The following is a 19930-nucleotide window of genomic DNA, read 5'->3' on the forward strand; positions in this document are numbered from 1 at the left end:
TGTACACATTTGAAGTGCACATATCCTTCAGTAAATACCAATGCCTAGCAGTATAATACCAGGGATTAAAATGGATTAAACTGGAACTCACACAATGTTTTTGTACTTTTCGGAGAGTGCATAAAATGGTTAGAATTTAAAGTTGACCTGAACTCTTGCACAAGACAAAAGGAACACAGAGAAATGCACCCTGTATGTATTTATAGAGTTTAGCCGGTCTAATTCCCCCTCATCTGTGACTAAGCACAACTTGTAATTTGATCACTCAGCTGTGTCAGCTGACTGCCATGGCAGAGGCGCTAATTGGGAAACCCACAATATTACCAATATGTCTGCTTCCATAAAGCAGAAAGTAGACACACTGCAGATTTATTGCAGGATTTCTATCAGCTGTAACAAAGAAATGTTTTTCTTTAAGGGTTATTATGTTGTTGCTTTTTTTAAGTTTTAAGTCATTTTATGCTTGTTGTTTTGTGCCTCCATTGGAAAGATTTACTCTTACCTCCTATAACTACAGGCACCAGTCGGTACATTTCAGAGTGTCATAATTATCATTAAACGGCAGTTTGGAATACATCATCTAATATAGGGCCCGTTCTAGCATAAACTGTTGATTATTTTTCTTCTCCCATTGAGGAGGTTTGCTCTCATTACCAATTATCTCCAGAACAGAAAGTAAGGGGCAGTCTACTGTGGGGACACAGAAAGCCCTAAAAGCCTGGAAGAAGTTCTAGCAAAATGAAAGTAAAAAAGTGCAAAATGAAGTAAAAAAAAAGTAAGAAAAAAAACAAAAAAAACCTGATAACTGCTAAATACACAGTAGTAAGAGATCCATGTCAAGCCTATTTATTCCAAAATGCATCCTCTCCAATGCCTGAGTTGTGGTGGCAATATCATGGAGTGCACACATAAATGTTAACCTCTGAGTTGCCCGGGTTATGCTACTGAGGGAGAAAGAGCAGTGAGGAGTAAATGACGGCAACACTGGGAATACCCATAACCAAAAAGTTGCCTGGAGCATTTCTGGTGAAGTCCATACAATATCTCAATATTATATTATATATAGTTTTACAATTTATCATGAATAGTGTCAGGATTACCTGCAAAAAATCTCAGCACCTGATAACTGGGAGGTGAATTGAGTATGAGTGCAGCTGCTGAGAAAAAAAAAAATACGCCAGTTAATGTAGCAATACACATAAAATTACAATCTCCTGATCTGGTAAACCAAAATGTCAAATGAATTTATAAGGGCTACCCAATTGACATCACTCAAAGTGGAATTGTGGGTAATTTTGGGAGAGCCTGAAGTTGGCGAACCCTTGCCGAATTCACAATGTCGTAAAGGAACAAAATGTTTAAGCAAAGTCCAATTACCCAAACACTTAAAAGTGTCCGACTTTATGCTTAACAGTGAACTTTATCTTTTTAAGCAGGTGTAACAGTTATTTTGTGACTAGCAAAGCAGAATGTTGGGGGAATCTGCATTTATATTTTGCACCTTACTAGGTTACAAAAACATTTTTGTATTTTTTTGGTGCCTGTACAGATTTTAAACAAATACATTGTATAATGTAGCATTTCTTTTTGAGGCAAAGGTTGAAGGTGTTGGTGTACATTACTACTGTTAGGTCTCTCTTTTATAACTTTGCTACTACTGTGATGGACAGGCAAACAAAATGGCCCACATCAGAGAAAGCAAACTGTAAAACTCCCTGTTGATAATCTTATTAGAAAGACCTTAGATGGAACAGGTCCACAGCATGGTCTTCTGTAGCACAAAAAGTCAGTTTGCTTAAACGTATATATACAAAATGTTATTTAATATTTTAGAAAGTAACACAATCTGAAAAAAATAAAATAATAAATTGGATATTTTACATAACACTACAGAACATGGGACACAATATTGACATAAAAAGGGACCTTGGAATTTAGGCTTACAAAAAAAAAAAAATGAAAAAAAAATGTCCCTGTTAAAGTTTTGTCCTTAGAAAGCATAATGCTAAGCATGACAGGTAAACATCCTTTACAATATGATACACTGACACAATAAAAACCGAAATACAAATGTGCTGTTAGAAATCAGTAACGTCAGGGAAGACATATCATGAACTGTATTTTTCTTTATATGAAATTTTATACAATATAAACAGAACATCCACATTTGGATGAGCTTTACAGCAACCAGAGACCGAGAATTAGATTTTTTATTATTTTTTTTTTCAGTGCAAACACATTTATACAAGGCAGTCTTGGCTGCAAAATTTCTTTAAACATACAGTTAAGTCCTCCTTGTATGTATTGATTTTTTTTCCCCTAATATAATAGTCACATTCAGTCACTGACTTGAGGAAATAGTTATGACTTCTTTCACATGAGTTTATCTATAAACAACAAGGTCATAGCGGAGTCAACTCATCGGTAGTATTGAAATATCTGGCTTTGTTCATCATTGGAAAGTCAAGCTGGCAAATGTACGATGAAGTATCACCGGCCCCTGAAGATTTGCAATGGCTCGGCGACATCAGGAAGAAGCCTTCGGCTGTAACGCAAACAGTTGGTGGATGTCCCAACTGCAATGAAACTAATAAAGGTTTGTCTGCCCTTACTTTACAATATACATTTCTTATAAAAACCCCAAATTTAGTCTTCGTAAAACAAACCACGGTAATGAAAAACTGATGGTTCGTCATACAAAAAATGTTGATGTTCCTAAGAGAAATCCCACATGATTTGAATGTTTGTTTTGTACAGTATACTTTAACATTGCTGCCGTTTAAAAGTTGTGGAGGTAGTTGTATGTAAAAACAAATACAAAGAAAAAAACAAAATAAAACAAAATAAAAAAATACAAAACAAAAACACATTAGTAAAATACAACATGTAGCAACAATTAGACTCAGGTGTGCAAAAAGTCACAAGGTTTGTGTTGATGTTTTGAGGCTGCACAAAATGGTTTTTTTTTTCTGTAAAATGAAAGCCACAAGCTCTGAGATACAATGAAAAACTAGTAGACAGTACTTGGATTTTTTTGTAACATTATAAACCTGCTGAATATTTTATACACTGACAGTCATAGAAAAGTTATGTTCACTAGTTCCTAATACTGCATAAAGTAATTTTGGACTTCACTCAATGGGGAGCCAACTGAATATGTCAAAGGAAATTATAAAACACTTATTGCCATTTTTCCTTTACTTTCAGTACTGCGTACTTTTAAAATAAGACTATTTAGAGATGTTTGAAACTACCTAAAATCCTGTCTGCCTAGCCTTTGAGCTTAATGTACTGCTTAAAAACTTGATCTACCTCAAGGGGGATATTAGCACCAGATTGATTGTTAAATTAATTATCTAAATCATGTCATGTAACTCAAAATACAAACCAGAGAAATAAATGGTGCAACCAAAATTCTTTTTACACACTAAACATACTATAACCACTACCTATAGGGTCATTCCATCAAAAACTGATACTCTAGTTTTGGATGATCATCGATACACTGAATAATTTGCTGAGTTTTTAACATTTCTGGGCATTTTCCTTATTGGTTGTAAGTTTGGATGATCTACAAACATGGTGCTCACTACATGTGGATTATGCCACCCACAGGAAATCTGCCAGAGGGCCTATAGGTACATACACACGTCGGATTTGCGCAAACGACCGGTTGTTTGGACGTTAAATCGGGTGTGTGTACAGTCTGTCGTTCAGCTGATAAGACCGGGCTTCACAGCCGAACAACAGACTGTACACACGCCCGATTTGACGTCCAAATGACCGGTCGTTTGTGCAAATCCGACGTGTGTACGCACCTTATGGCACACTCTGGAGTAATTATAATGATCATGGTTAAGAGGCAGAGATGGGAACACTGCCCCTTCACGTAGTATGAAGGCCAACAGATTTTTAATACTACGCACAAATTGTGAAGGTAAGCTCTCATACTACATGGAAGGGGTAAGTTGGGTAAACATTGGCAAGTAAAAATTGGATGTGTGTACGCACCCTTAATGGTTAATCAACCAGTGAGTTTAGCTGTTACGTCAGCTCTGAAAATGACTAAAAGCCAAATACCGGTTAAAAGGTTGTAATTTGTAGGAGAATGAGACTGGTACAACTTGCAACCCAATAATTCTAAAATACAAAAAAAAAAAACCTATGGATGTTATTGTCCTGTACAGTTGGTTAACTAATTAGTAAGGTCTCTTCAAAGTGTATTTCGTTTAAAAAAAAGGGTACACTTTTATTAATTATAAATGAGCTAGAGATGTTTGTTTCTAGTTGAGATTGTAGATTATCAAAAACACAAGTCTTATGAAAGATTTACAACTCTAAGATATTCACCTTATTTGACGCAGAAAAAATAGCTTTAGAAGTAAGATCAATAAAAGCCATAAGCTTTTTTTTCTGAGACACTGTTTTTCTTTAAATATTTAACAATGGAATAATAAGGTGAGATGTTGACAGTTAGTTAAAGGGAATGTATACTGACTGGTTTAATTTTCCTTTTATTTATTATTACAAAAACTTTCTCTGGGAAAAAAAAAAGTTAAGTTATTTAATGCAGTAAATTTTAAATCTCACAAAAGAAATTTGAGATCTGTTCAGAATTCCAGCTGCTTGTTCCAGAGGCAAATTATGTAAGGTCAAGAAAGTTCTGTAGACATTATGTTCGATATTATAGCAACAACCAAGGGAAGTAAATTTCTACTTACAAAAAAACAATGCCAGTTAACAGTCAAACCAGCAAGTGGAGCTCCAAAATATATTATATGACAATAGATACATATATACACACATACATACACACTTGATGTGTTGCCAATGAAAAAAAAAAAAGATTTTTAGTGCTTAACATTAATAAATAAAACAAATATAAAAATGAAGCACTGTGTATTCCCTTTAAGAAGAAAAAAAAAAACAATAAAAACAAAACAAACATAAAAGAAATTAGAAATCTTACGATGTGCTAAATTCCTCCCAAATTTCTCGTTTCTAGATTTTGTTGTTTTTGTATTGAAACATTCTTTAAATCATATCTGACAAAATGGAAAACAAAAATACATATTCACATTTACTTTGCAGGTTTGAGACTGCAACACATAAAAGTGGAACAAAAATCCTTGCCTACCCTACTGACTATCAGATTAGAAAACAAAACGTGAAAAGAAAGCCTAACAGTTTGTTAATACTTCACACTTTGTTTACTGTCGCAAATCAAGTAATTTTTAGAAGCCTAATTTAGGCATTACAATTACAACTACATAAAATAAAATTATATCCTTCCTTTAGAAAGAAAATTGTATTACTAGGCTATACTTGCCTTAAAAAAACGGCTAACGAGACTGAGGCATTTGTTATTCAACAATTTACCAAAGTTGCGCTTATGCAGGAAATAAGAAAAATAACAAATGTGACACAAATGATCACCTGACTTACAGCAGGTTTTAACATTCGCTCAAGGGAAAGCCCATAGATTTTGGACATATTTTCGGTAATGGTGTAGAAAACCCATAAACTGCATGCTAATCATTTGTTAAATGTCCCCTTTAATATATTAATTTAGTGGGTAATTTCCTCCCACCTTGTTCTGTATGATCCTCCAACAATGCAGTTGATTGAAAAGGTAATGGACCCAGCCAGGAGATGCAGAAAGAGGCTGCTGGTGGTGCACATGCACAATGACTTCATATTCTTGACTTACATTTCAAGACCACTGAAGAAGCAGAGAAAAAGGATGAACAGGCAGAGTTTTGTGAGCTGGATGCCAAGCTGTACTTGCTCATGTCCACGGAGGAGGCAGACGCAGAGAAGGTTAATTCACTTGGATGCTGACCTCTTGCTGAAGCGCTCCACACTGCACTCCATCCTCCTAACACTTCCTGTTGAACAGTGGAATTCCTGTCTGTGAAGCAGGAAGTGTCAGGAGGAAGGAGCACAGCATGGGCGCCAGAGCAAGAGGTTGCCATCCAGTTAAATTAACAGTCTCCTTGGCAGCTCCCTCCTCTGGCACAAGCGAGTACAGATTTGTGCTCAAATAACTGTGCTCACTCACCCTTAGCAGAAAATGACTAGTAACATCCAGGGCACAGTCACACCTTTTCACCATGCTTGACACAGGGCTCAAGCCAAAAGCAGCACAAAGGCAATGCTGTTGTTCAAACTTAATTTGGTAACCTTTAAGAAAAATAAAAAAAAATGACTTGTTGCCATCTAGGGCACATTATACAGAGGATAAAAGCATAATTTCAATATTTTTTTAAAAAGTCATTAGTAAACTTTGCTTTCTAAAAATGAACACCAGGATCAAAAATTTAAAAAGAAATCATGCTTTGTATTTGTCTCCATTTAGAAATAATGGGCCTGATTTACTCCATGCTGGAAAAATATCAGAGAACACAAGTGATCCTGCAATTCTGCACTGGATTTATAAACAATGTGCAACTAGGTGGGACATACTTTGCTTCAATCTCAGCCATGTGGAGTAAAAAGCAAGGATGGGGTGGGTCAGTAAATCGTTCATAGTGCAATTGTAGTTAGATGCACTACCCCTAGTGAGGTTTAAAAAAAATGTTTGTGGGTGTGTCTTAACATCCTGACCCAGGCAGGGTTGCAACCTTATTATCCTAGTATTAAATCTAGTGATGCCTATAGAGTGCGTCCAAGTGCCTGAAGCTCTGGCGCTTTGAGTCCGCAAGGAGAAAAGCGAGATGTAAATGTTTTGTGTTGGTTTGTTTGAAAGCAGTAATACAGTACATGCAAAAAGAAGCCTTTCACTTCCGTGTGTGCTTGATAAAGAATCATTCAGACCCGAATCAGTTCACCGATTTAGAGTTCTGAGTGGCTCAATTTCTAATTGATCAGTTTTGAGATGGAAATGGAACAGCTGTGGCATCTCTAGACCTTCGTTACTAAAAGCATAGTAAATTCATTGTAAATTTAGTCCAAATTTGAAAGATCACTTATGTTGCCCAGTGATTTCCAGATAAGAATTAGTTTAGTAAATCATGGTCAAGCTTTAAACCAGGCATAAACAATGCAAAACAAGAGTGCATTTCTAACCATTCAGAAGAGGGTTGATGCGGTAACATCTCACACTGCTCAGGTTCACAACCATGCAACAGGCATTCTGAACTGGGCTTGATTCACTTGAGGACCTTACAAAAATAGGCAGTCTCCAAGCTGACAGCGTGAACTACAGACAGTGGTTCTAGTATTATAAGCTCCGTTTTGCAAAAATGTTGCAAAACTCGGGATAGTTCATATAAAGATTAGAATGTTAAGTATGATTTCTGTGACAGTCACGACTGAAAGATAAAATAAGATTTCAGCCAGTTCAGCTTAAAGGGTACCTGAAGTGAATCTAAGGGCCTTTTTCCAGCCCCCTGTAGTCCTTTCGATCCCTTGCTGTCAATCTGCTCTTATCTTTTCAGCTGCTGTGCTCCTCTGAAGCTGGTTGACTTAGCCAGTTGTGGGCTACTGTCCATACACTGTTCCCGTTACACAACAACTTGATCACGCTAAAGTGGCCGGGAGCGTTTGGGACACACAGTTGCAATTTTTATGGACTGCAGAAGCGCAGAATGTTCCCATCCATGAGAGAGGATATTTGGGGCCATGGAAGCAACATTCAGAGGAGCACAGCTGCTCAATGGATCGGACTGTAACGACAGCAAGAGACCAGAAAGAACAGAAGGACTACAGGGGCTAGAACAAGCCCCAGGTAAGTTACACTGGGCACCTAAGCTACATTTTAGGGTTCCATTAAAGGGTTTATCCACAGAATCTTTTACAAATGTTAACTACGCAAAAGATTTACAAAAACATACCGTACTTCAGCGCGTGTGCGTGTTAGAGAGAGTGCACACATGTATGTATGGCAACATTATTCGTAGGACCAATTTATATCCTCTGGTTTTATCTTGGGGGAGAAAAACCCAAAGAAAGCATAGCATGAAGAAAAGTTTTTGAAAAAGGCGAGGGAATTCCCAGTGTCGTATTTGGCACTAACATTTCTCAGAATCACTAAAGGCTCTATGAAGCGGCTACTAGAAGTGGGGCAGAAATAAGTCTGTTGGATAAGATTTTTTTTTTTTAAAGAAATCTGAGGTGAGCGCGATAGAAGCTGATCTATGTAATGCCATTGAAAACAATGCAAATTTTGTGGTTGTACTGCTGATCCTCTGCATCTAGCACTAGGTACACACAATACAATTTTCGGGCAGATTTACCTGCCAGATTGATTTTTTCCAACATATCCGATTCCAAATGTTTTTCCAATCGAATTCTGTTCACTTTTATGGAAATCTATCAGAAAATTGATTGAAATTCAGATCGTACATGCTGGAAAACAACCGATCTGGCAGGTAAATCTGCCAGAAAATGGTACCATGTGTACCTAGCATAAAGCTAAGCTCACTTTGGGGTATTGCAGTGCACTATAACATGCATACAGCCCAACATGAAAAAGTCATCCCCCCCCCCAAAAAAAAACAACAACATTTGTGGTGGCATGCAATGTAACACTTGCAGAGGACGATTTGGATTTAAAAAAAAAAAAAAAAAAAAAAAAGTTAAAAACAACTTTAAAGGGAACCAGAGGCCCCAGAAAAAAGAATTTATACATACCTGGGGCATCCTCCAGCCCCATATGCACGGATCGCTCCCACGCCGCCGTCCTCTGCTTCCTGTATCCGGCGGTCCCGTAGTTTCGGCCAGTCGGCGGCAGCACGCGGCCAATCGTCCGCATCACAGGGGCTCCCGGCATACCTTTACGTGTGCGGCTGCATAGTGCGCAGCCGCAAGCGTACGGGTATGGGGGGAGCCCCTGTGCATGTGGATAATTGTCCGCGTCCGCCAGAAGTGACGGGACCCGGTATCGGCGATCCAGGAAGCGGAGGATGGCGGCGTGGGAGCGATGCAGGCTTATGGGGCTGGAAGAAGCCCCAGGTATGTATGAAATCTTTTTTTTTTTTTTTTTTTTTTAACGCTAGCGTCTCTGGTTCCCTTTAAGGTTGTAGAAATGCAAACGTGGAAAATAGTTCAATGTAACCCTTCATTGACTAGTATAAAACACATCAATGTTGAGAAATGAGTATATGTTGCATCTAATGTAGACATGCATTATGAGAATCAGCTGCACCGCATCGTAACTGATGCAATATAAACTGCTCAGACTTTCAACTGCACTGTGTTAAAGGGAACCTAAACTGAGAGGGATATGGATCTTTTCTTTTAAACAATATCAGTTGCTTGTCAGTCCTGCTGATCTCTTTGGCTGCAGTAGTAATTAAAATCACAGACCTGAAACAAGCATGCAGCTAATCCAGTCTGACTTCAGTCAGAACACCTGACCTGCATGCTTGTTCAGGGGCTGTGGCTAAAAAGTATTAGAGATGCAGGATCAGCAGGAGAGTCAGGCAACTGGTATTATTTTAAAAATAAAAATCCATATCCTTCTCAGTTTAGGTTCCCTTTAGTTTAAATCAGAGGTCCCCATCAGAGGGCTGGGTCAACATACTTCAGTCTGCCGGAAGATACAAAAAATGATGTTTGAAAACATTACATTGATTCTAGGTATGGATACCCCCAATTATGCCTGGAGTAGAACTCCCAGCAGCAGCCTTCAGTCATGCAGCGTATGAAGAACGTCTTTGTGCACCAGACAATGTAGCATACCCAGGTGACAGCCTGCCATCCAGTTGGACAGCAGTGTCACCTGATGCAGAATTGGATTGGAAGCCAGTGAATGACTGATAACTGTCTTCTACAGTATGTGGATGGGTGATGCCAGCAACTGCTATTCTATATGCAAGCAGATATTTACAGGTGCAGTGGGTCACATCCGTAAGTTATACATTTTATGTTTGGAGGGCCAGTGAAAAAGCCTCGGTGGGCCGAATTTGGCCCGCGGGCCTTAGTTTGAGGACAACTGGTTTAAATAGACTTCACTTAAGTCTGACTGGATCAGCTGCATCCTTGCTTCAGGTGCGTGATTCAGACTTTACTGATACCAGAAAGGACTGCCAGCCAAGTGGTATTGTTTAAAAGCAAATACATATGGCAGCCTCCACATGATTGCCACCTCCGGTTCCGTTTAAGTGAATACAATATAAAAAAAGCCAAGACCAAAATATGGTAGATGTTAGGAGGACAATTCTTTGTCAACGTAAAAAGATAAAATAGAAATACTTGAAGTAATCCATGCAATATGTTCTGTAAAATGAAAGAAAAATAATTTTTCAAATGTGAGATTTGAATGTCTGCACTTCCCATGTCAAATCATTCTGTCACCGTCTAAACACGGGGACTTGTAGATAAGCATCAGCATTTCTGCATTAACTTCACAGATATTTCCAGCTTAAATAGGACCGGAGGCGAAAACGGAGTGAGAAAAGACATTTATCTTAAAAGAGGGAAGGTCTCTGGATCCTCCAGATGCTTCCCGGGACCTTCCTTAGGTCTCTTTCAGACAGGAGGCTGAATTGCGCTCTTGCCGGGAAGCTCCATCTCCCCTAAGCCACTTGCCAGTGCTATTTGGGTGCAATTGAAAAGAAGTGATAGTAACGCCACGTATATCAAGTGCTGACACACAGTGGTGTTACAGGATGGCAGAGGACTGCGACATGTCGAGTCTGAGCTCGGCTACAGCCTTGCTCAGATCTGACTCAAAGGGGGAATTCACCAACTGTTAGTTGCCCGTGTGAAAGAGGCCTTAACATTGGGCTGTGCTCCTCTTCTGGAACAAGCATGACTGCATTATACCCACACTAGCATGGACACGCCCGCACAGTAGCACAAAGCCACTCATGCAAGAGCATCTCTGGCTTACTGAGCAGGCGAGACTGTAATCGTGCTGTATGGCTGTGCTTGTGTCTGAAAAGGAGCATGCCACCAAGATTCCTACCAACAAGTACTCGTCAGTCATCTTTGCAGGGTCTGCAATTGGCAATAGGGGACTGGAGGATGGCGTGGGAAGCCTCTATAGAATCCACAGGCTTCCCTCTTCTTAAGTATTTCTTTTTGTACCAGAGGTTTGCCTCAGATACACTTTAAAGTTATCAGGTCTGGTAGGGTTAGGCAGTGGATAAGGATAATGATGGTTATAGAGAGCTATGGCCTTCCATTGTTCTAGGCCAGGCATGGGCAAACTTGGCCCTCCAGCTGTTAAGTAACTACAAGTCCCACAATGCATTGCAGGAGTCTTGACAGCCACAGTCATGACTCAAAGGCAAATGCATTGTGGGACTTGTAGTTCTGGAACAGCTGAAGGGACGAGTTTGCCCATGCCTGTTCTAGGCCCTATTGTTTTATTAACTCCCTATTTAGACAATCATTGAGTATTTTGATATGGGAAGTGAAGTCAAGCAAAAAACTTGTTTGTAATTCCAAGTTTAATTCATTACGTGTGAAAGGATGACTTTAAAGGAGGACTCCAGCCACCAATACAGATACATTTGCTTAATTATATCATTAGATTAACCATAATGGCCCTTTCAAACTTACAACATGCATTCACACTACAGCACCTTGTGGTTTTCTGAACAGAACAGTGGGGGCATTGTTTAGTGCATGTGCGTTTTGGTCGTTGTCAACACTGAAACGCATGGAGCAAGGTGAAAAAACAAAACAAAACAATTTTGCAGGTCTGTCAGCCAACATGGTTTGGTTGTGGAAAACCACACACAGTGTTTATTTAAAAAAAAAAAAATATGTGTGTGGAAACAGAGCACCCATGGTGTGAAAGAGCCCTTATTAATTTTAGCAAGTACTTTGCAACCATTGAATTTTTGGGTGGCATGGTCCTTGGCTGCGGATTCCTGAATGAGAAAGATGCAGCTCTGTGTAGAGACTGGCACTCATACAGAGCAAAGCTGTTTATCAGACTGGGAGGAGCCTACCTCACAGTGCTGACACTTTCTTTAGAAATGGGTTTCCCACACAGGAAGTACAGGAGTAAGGGGCATATTAACAAGAAGTTTTTTCCCATTTAACTGATGAAACCGTCAATACAAAAACAGACTGTTTATAAAACATTTAGCCCCTTACACAACACTAATTTAAAACTGGCTTATGGAATTCTACCTTAAAGAGGAACTGTAGTGAAAACAACATAATGAATACACTTTTTTTTTTTACAATATTCACTTATAAATTATTTAGTCAGTATTTCCTCATTGTAAAATCTTTCCTCACCCTGATTTAATTTCTGAAATGTATCACTTGTGGTGACCTCTTTAGTTCTGCCAGGTGATCTGTATGAAATGTTTGTTACTGAGAGTTCTATGCACAGAGGGAGATATTGCTTGCTTGGCAGTTGGAAAAAGAAGTCATTTCCCACAATGCAACAAGGTTCACAGACAGCAAACTGTCAGGACTATGGTAATGACATCACACTCCGGGAGGGGTTTCACCACAATATCAGCCATACAGACCCCTCCGATCTATTCAAGAAAAGGTAAAGATTTCTTGTGGGAAGGGGAGTCTCAACTACTGATTGGAATGAAGTTCAATCCTTGGTTAAAGTTCCTCTTTAAAGAGAACCCGAGGCATACATAAGTTTAAAAAGCAAATACTTATCTAAGGAGAGAGAAGCCTCTGGAGCCTTCGAGGCTTCCCACATTGTCCTCCGGTCCCCTGACGCTTTTCAGGACCCTCTTTAATATCGGGGCTGTGCTCCTCTTCTGGCACAAGGGTGGCTGCGCTGCACCATCAAGAGGAGCGCCGCCCCGATGTGATTACCCAAAAGCTCGTTGGTAATCTTTAAGGGTCCGTGAGAACAACAGAGGACAGTGTGGGAAGCCTCAATAGGATCCAGAGATTTTTCTCTTCTTAAGTATTTGCTTTCTAAACCTTTAGGTGACTCTTTAGCAGTGGTGCCTTACAATGGCAAATGGGTGGATGTGCACTGTACATTTGCCTTCAGAACCTAAGCCCCTCCAAGGACCTAGTGAGGTTATCTTTATACCATATTGTCACACCAGCCTGTCAACTCCAAGAGGACAAAAGAGACACCATTCTGAAGATCAAAGATGAGATTTACAAACCTCAGTGTCATCTACAGGCCTATTAACGCCAGCAGCTCTGCCCTGCACCTGGCCCTCTGTTTCACAACACAGCCAATCATGTAAAATGGTACCGGCTCACACAAAAACACTGTGATAACCAGTGCTAAAGTACAGGACTCCCAACATGCCACGTTTTTAGTTAACAGTCTACTTCTTTCTCAATTAATTCCATTCCTTTACAATGCAATACAGCACACATAAATGCATGGGGATACGAAGCAGCCCTAATAATTGGAGCTACTCTTTTACACAACACCGCCACTACCCAGTATGCTTAAAACCAATCAGACCTTTTCCTATAATGCCCCCTCCTTGTAAAACCATTGCAATAGGCTGAATGTTCTCTATGAAAACTGTTTTAATAAAAAAAAATGGCTTATGAATAAATACTGGTAGATTACCAAATAAAAGCAACACTTTCATATTAAATGAATGGATCAGTTATGTGCAGCAACAGATTTTCCACTGTACACCCACAGACGTAATTTGTCAAATTCTGTTATCAAGTCCCTATATACCTGGGCAAAAAGCACTCTGTTCAGCAAAGTGCACTAAGATTTTCTGCAGAGTGCCACTGTAACCAAAGATTTACTTCTGGGAATAACTCTCAGTGGTCTTGAAGTTTGCTGCCAACAGTCAAATTCACAGCCTCACTTTAAACTATGAGCACCATTATTTCAAAGTCAGAAACTATTCGCTATTAGGACCAAAGAAACTTGGTTTTCTATATGGGGTGTCCTGCTGGAACTTTCCCATTAACTTGTGATATTGTCTTCATGGTTTGCCTGATGATAATACTGTATTATTAATGATTAGAATGAACTGTTATAGCGAGGAGAAACAGCTGTCATTCGGTATACTGCATGCAGGTCCCTGAACAACACATCCAATACATCTTTATATTCATATGTGACAGCACACGGACTTGGAGAAGGTAAATAAGCACAGATGTAGCAATCATTATTGCAGAGTGATATGGTGTTGTATTTTGGTTCTTCACATTTGCTTTACATCATGGGCACTAAGTAGGAATATATACGTGTTTAAAATTAGGTAAATTTAACATTTTTCTTTTTTACATTGGTAAAAATAAATAGACTTTCTTTCTCTCTTTCTTTATAACTAAGGAGGACACAGAACAGAGTAAAAACTGTTCTGGTAATCTACAAAGTTGTGTGGTTATTTTTTTTGTTTGTTTTGTTTTTATTTCCATTTTTTTCCTTTTTTCTTTAAACTGAGCACCGCTGCTTTAGAGGAAGTACTGATCGCTGTATGCCGCACAGCATCAAAAATTAAATAAAAAAACAAAAAATGTTTACAGTGTCTAGACTCTTGAATGTGCTCTGCTGCGGTTATATGAAGAAGAATGATGTGCATATTAACCCCTACTGTATTTTACTTCCTACGGAGCTACACATGGCGGAGAGGAATGAGGGCAAGGAAAAAAACAAACAAAACAAAACATAAAATAACAAAAAAAAAGCAATAAAACAAAACAAAAAATAAAATAAAAAAACAAATAAGAAGTTGGTATTTTGTTCTTGTTGTTGCCCCCTGGGCTAATTAGCAGCACAGTTTTAGAAAGACACAAAAGCTGTGGATGTGAGGCTTGCTTGTAAAGAGATGTAAACATCGGTCCCAGTGTAGTAAACTTTGCTGTAGAAGATGAGACAGGACAAAATTTGAGGCTGAGCGGCTATCAAACACTAGTTACAGAAGCTTGCAAACAGTTAGCGGGTTTCTGTAGTTTATCAGCATCAGTTGTTGTAGTTTCTGCAGCAGATGTTCGGAAGTTAAATGCTGGGCCAGCACCAGCATGGGCAGGACTCAGAGCTGGATTCTGCCGTCTGTTACTTTCCACAATACTTGAAGTATTGGAAGCCAGGCTTTCTCGTGTCCTGCAATGGCAAAGCAAAATTAATACTGCTGAAATCTGGAACAATTTTTAAGTATGGTAAACAATCAGTTGTATGAGTATCTTTCACATTAAAACTATCCCCAGTGCTCCGGTTCCCCACCAGAGTGCTGTGGCAGTGAGTCACACCTGCAATGTGCCAGTGTGCTTGGACCCGTCCTGATGCTCTCCTCCGCCTCCCTAAGCGATGCTGGCTGGCTAGGGCCGCTGTCTCCTCCTCTCCAACCAATTACTGAGGATGCAAAGACTGCCTACCCTGACTGGACACGGATGGAGGAGGAGAGGCACAGGAGGAAAAGGCAAACAGCCACTGCTGCCTGAATGTCTATCAGCTGGCATCTGTCACTGAAGTCTCTTAAAGTGTACCCAAGGTGATACATGACATGATGAGATAAATAGGTGTATGTACAGTACAAAATATATTAATAACCAGGCTACTTTGTTTTATTTTGCTGCCTGAAAGAGTTAATTTCTAGGCATGGAAGTGACAGCTTCTGTCTTGTCAGTACCTTGTAAACACCACTGATAAGCAAATTACAGCCATAAAAGATTTCCTGGCAGAATACAACTTCTGAGAGCATGGAGAGATAAAATAAAAGAACTACTGACCTTTCTCTTAGGGCTGGTGCACACCAGAGCGGTTCATGAGTGATTTAAAAATGCTAGTGGTTTGAAAACCGGTTTGGGTAATGTATTTCAATGTGCTGGTGCACACCAGAGCGGTTCGTTTTTTCCACAAATGCAGACTAAGGGCTGCAGCATTTTTTAGATTTCTGAGGCGTCCCTGCCTCAATGTTAAAGTATAGGAAAGTGGAAAACCGTTCTGAAAAACGCTAGATCAGAGCGGCTTTCCAAGCGTTTTTGTTACAGAAGCTGTTCAGTAAAAGCTTTACTGTAATATATGACATCTGCTAAACGCTCCAAAAACGCTAGGCATGTTTAGAAAAACTCTCTAAACATGCCTAGAAGTGCTCTGAAAATGTGCTTCCAAAACCTGTAGCGTTTTGCGGCTCTGCTAGAGGTTTTTGGCGAGTACTGGCCCTAACTCTGGGACACTCAACAGGCTCTTTTCCCCTTCTAAGAAAGCCAACACATTTGCTGCTTAATATTGTGATTCTTTTTATTATACTCAAATCATATACGGATAGGTCATAGTGGTGTGCCACGAAGGGTCGCCATACACGGTACAATAAAAACGTTCGATTTTCCCGTTTATTCGATCTAAATGATCGAATTGAATGAAAGTTGAATTTTTTTTTATTTTCGATCAAGAAATTCGAACGATTAGCCCGTTTTTTTTGGGAAAAATGATCGGATATGCTGGAAAAATCTTTATATTCGATCTAACAGAATAATCAAACTAAATTATCTAATTGAAAAATTGTACCATGTATGGCCACCTTAAGACACAGTTTTCAAGTCGTAATAAGTTGTGTTTGTATAAGTCACTGTGCCTCAGTGTTATCAGGCACCATTAATAATTTTTTTCCAGATATCCAAGCCTTTTCAAGGGAATATGATCAGACACACACACACACTAATCTTTTTCATGCCTCTCAATAGAACAATAAGTGAAATAACAGCCTGCTGAGTACTCCCTCACTGTGGGTTACAGATAACTGTACAGGTTTATTCAGTTCTTCCTGTAACTGAGATGGGACATCAACTGAGATGGAACATCATACTCTATGTTCGTAATTGCACTTAGCAAAACTAGTCAAACACCCGTGTACATGCACATTTTACTGGGTACAGCTTGTAAAATTGCATGCCGTGACATTTCAGGTCCAAATAGGACTTTGCTAATTGCAGTCAGAGCCCAATGGAACGTAGATAAATGTCTAAGCATGCTTTATAGCTCAAGTGGCGGAAAGTAAAATTATGTACTTCAACAAGCCCCCTAATCTGATGCAATACCTATACTGATTGATTTATCCATCTGGTGACATGATCAGTCCCCTCCGCTGTTCATTCAAGTGATGTCATTTAGTAGGAATAACTCTGTGTTCAGTCAACAAGCAGACCCTGCATCTGCTTCAGGCTGGGAAAGGGGCTGGGGTTTTCTGCTACATATTGTCAATCAGAGCACTAGTGTCTACGAGGAACCACTCACTGTTTTCCAGATCATCATGATTTGCAACACAAAAAAACAGCACTGTAGGCTGCAGAAAATTCAGTAGTCATTTCTGTAGTGCTACTAGAGGGTTTCGGCAGCTTTCACTAAGGATAATCCCTGGTTATTTTTTTATAATTGCTTTCATTTGCCTAAAATTTGATAAGTCTTACTTAAAGGGAAGGTTCAGGCACAGGCAAATGCTGGGAATACACCATAAGTTTTTTCGGCAGCTAGATGGTTCGATAGAGAATTTCCAACATGTCCGATCTCATTTTCGATCATTTCTCTGGTCGATTTCTCATAGAAGTGAATGGAAATTGATGAGAAAAGATAAAAGAATACAGTGGGAAATTGACCGGAAAATCGAATCGAAAATCGATCAGACAGAAAATCGACCAAAAAAACGCATCGTGTGTACCCAGCATTAGGTGAGAGGAATATGGAGGCTAACATTTAAATCCTTTTAAACAATGCAAATTGCCTGGCTGCTCAGCTAATCCTTTGTCACTTTTAAGCCTCCTACACACTAAAGTTGGTTGAGGCAGCAGATAACGCCCGCCTCAGCCAATAATCAAGTGTGTGTACGGCAGCACGACGCCCAACTCACCTGACCAACTTCATTGTTCTTGATGCTCCCCCTCACCCCACACATAGCAACAGAATGCATTGTCAGCTAAATAGCTGACACACGTCTGTACTTCAGGGTCAAGCAATGTCACCCAAGGGGATTGGATACTGATCCCCGACATAAGTCAAAGGTAAAGGGGTTGGACAAAATAATGGCAACACCTAACATTTTGGCATCATAATCTTTGAACAGGTTTTAAGCAATCAAAACTTGACATGTTAAATTTTTTTGTTTATTATTTTTATTTGATATGTTTAATTAAAATAATTGTTTTTTACAGATATTTAAACCAAAGTTGGCTATAATTTATAAAAATGTCAGGTCTCTCAGACTTTCAAAGAGGCCAAATTGTTGGTGCCCGTATGGCAGGCGCTACTGTAACAGAAACTGCCCGAATGCTTGGCATTTCAAGAGGTACTGTCTCAAAAGTAATGACTGCCTTTGAAAGAGAAGGAAATACGTCCTCAGCAAAGCACAGTTGTGGCCGAAAGTCGAAGTTGTCTGAGAGAGACCGTCGGACTCTAAATCGAATTGTTAGAAAAGCTCGCAAGACCACGGCTCCTAAAATCACTGCAGAGCTGAACGAACACCTACAGAACCCAGTTTCCACAAAAACTGTTCGTCGGGAGCTGTACAAATCTGGATTCCACGGAAGAACTGCAATTAGAAAACCTCTCCTGTCAAAGACAAACGTTTCAAAGAGTTTAGAGTGGTGTAGAAACCACCAGAATTGGTCCCTCGAACAGTGGAATAATGTGATTTTCTCTGATGAATCATCGTTTATCTTATTTCCAACCTCCGGCCGAGTGTACGTTTGGAGACAGCCGAAAGAAGCATTTCATCCAGACTGCCTTCTCCCAACCGTAAAACATGGCGGGGGTTCTGTGATGATCTGGGGAGTTACTTCTTGGAAATCCACCGAGCCAATGATTTCCCTTCATGGAAGAATTAACAGTGGAGACTATTTAGGAATTTTGGGCGACCAAGTACATCCTATGGTTCAAGAACTGTTTCCGGAGGTGAATGCCATCTTTCAAGATGATAATGCCCCAATCCATACAGCTGGACTGTTAAAGAATGGCACGAGGAACATTCTTATGAAGTTGAGCATCTCATCTGGCCACCACAATCCCCAGACCACAACATTATTGAGCATTTATGGTCGTTATTAGAGATTCAAGTAAGAAGTCGATTTCCACCACCATCGTCTCTAAAAGAACTGTGTTTTAACTGAAGAATGGGCTAAAATTCCTTTGAAAACAATTCACAATTTGTATGAATCATTACCTCGGAGAATAGAGGCTGTAATTGCCGCAAAAGTTGGACCTACACCATATAAAAATATATATTGTTAAGGTTTCCATTATTTTGTCCAATCACTCTATGTACACACCTTTAGACATAGACCCTGAAAAAGCATACAGATAAGTGCTTGTTTCAATCAAAGCAGGGAACAAGCGAGACGTACACATGGACCTGCCATCCTGTATACTGTTTGTTAAAATTTTAGAAATACTGTGCAACTTTTAGAAGTTTTAGATAATCTCATTTTCAGTGGTTAATATAAAACTTTGCCCTCTTAAAAAAATACATGTGAGGGGAAAAAAAAAAAAAAAAAAGATCAAAGTTCAATACTTACCTCAGAGGGAAGCCCCCATCCTTCTCGACCGCACAGATCCAGTGTTACGACATTCTGAACATATCCGACCCAGCGTCTCCTTCCCTAACGTCTCCAAACCACTTCTCTCTAGACTATAAACCCGCAAGGGCAGGGAACGCCTCCTAGTGTTTCTTATTCTGATATAATTTATCCTATGAATGTACCAGTATTGGTGATGTCTCAAACCACACATCAACAATGTATGTACTTGTATTGCTGGATGTCCTGATTGTACAGAGTATTGCACCTCTCATGTATCTATGTTCCCCGCTATTTCTTTTGTACTATGTATAGTGCTACAGAAGTAGTAATAATAAAAAGTAATAATATTTGACAAGGAATTGCTGAATATGTTCTCACAAGTACCGCACCTGTACAGTAGCACAGAGCTGCTCGTGCACAGCTTCTACCTCTGTGCATGAGTGCTTTGTGTCTCTGTGCAGCCGTACTTGTGCCTGCACAGTGCGGCCGGGGTCATACATGGAGGGGAGCATGGCTGCAAAAAAGAGGAGGGTCCTGGCAAGCATCAATGGGGTGG

The 19930-nt window shown here is 39.6% G+C and overlaps 1 protein-coding gene across 11 annotated transcripts in view; it reads right to left on the reverse strand.

Annotated features, from left to right (window-relative positions):
* Positions 1–9000: 9000 nt before the first annotated feature.
* The window catches only part of STOX2 (storkhead box 2), a 294752-nt gene continuing 283822 nt past the window's right edge, over positions 9001–19930 (reverse strand). For all 11 annotated transcript variants that reach the window (XM_068278720.1, XM_068278721.1, XM_068278728.1 and 8 more), the window contains one exon: positions 9001–14971. In XM_068278720.1, the coding sequence (XP_068134821.1) occupies positions 14773–14971 (199 nt within the window). In that variant the 3' untranslated portion in view covers positions 9001–14772. The remainder of the gene's footprint in view (positions 14972–19930) is intronic.

Source organism: Hyperolius riggenbachi, chromosome 1, assembly GCF_040937935.1.
Source record: "Hyperolius riggenbachi isolate aHypRig1 chromosome 1, aHypRig1.pri, whole genome shotgun sequence".
NCBI lineage: Eukaryota > Metazoa > Chordata > Amphibia > Anura > Hyperoliidae > Hyperolius > Hyperolius riggenbachi.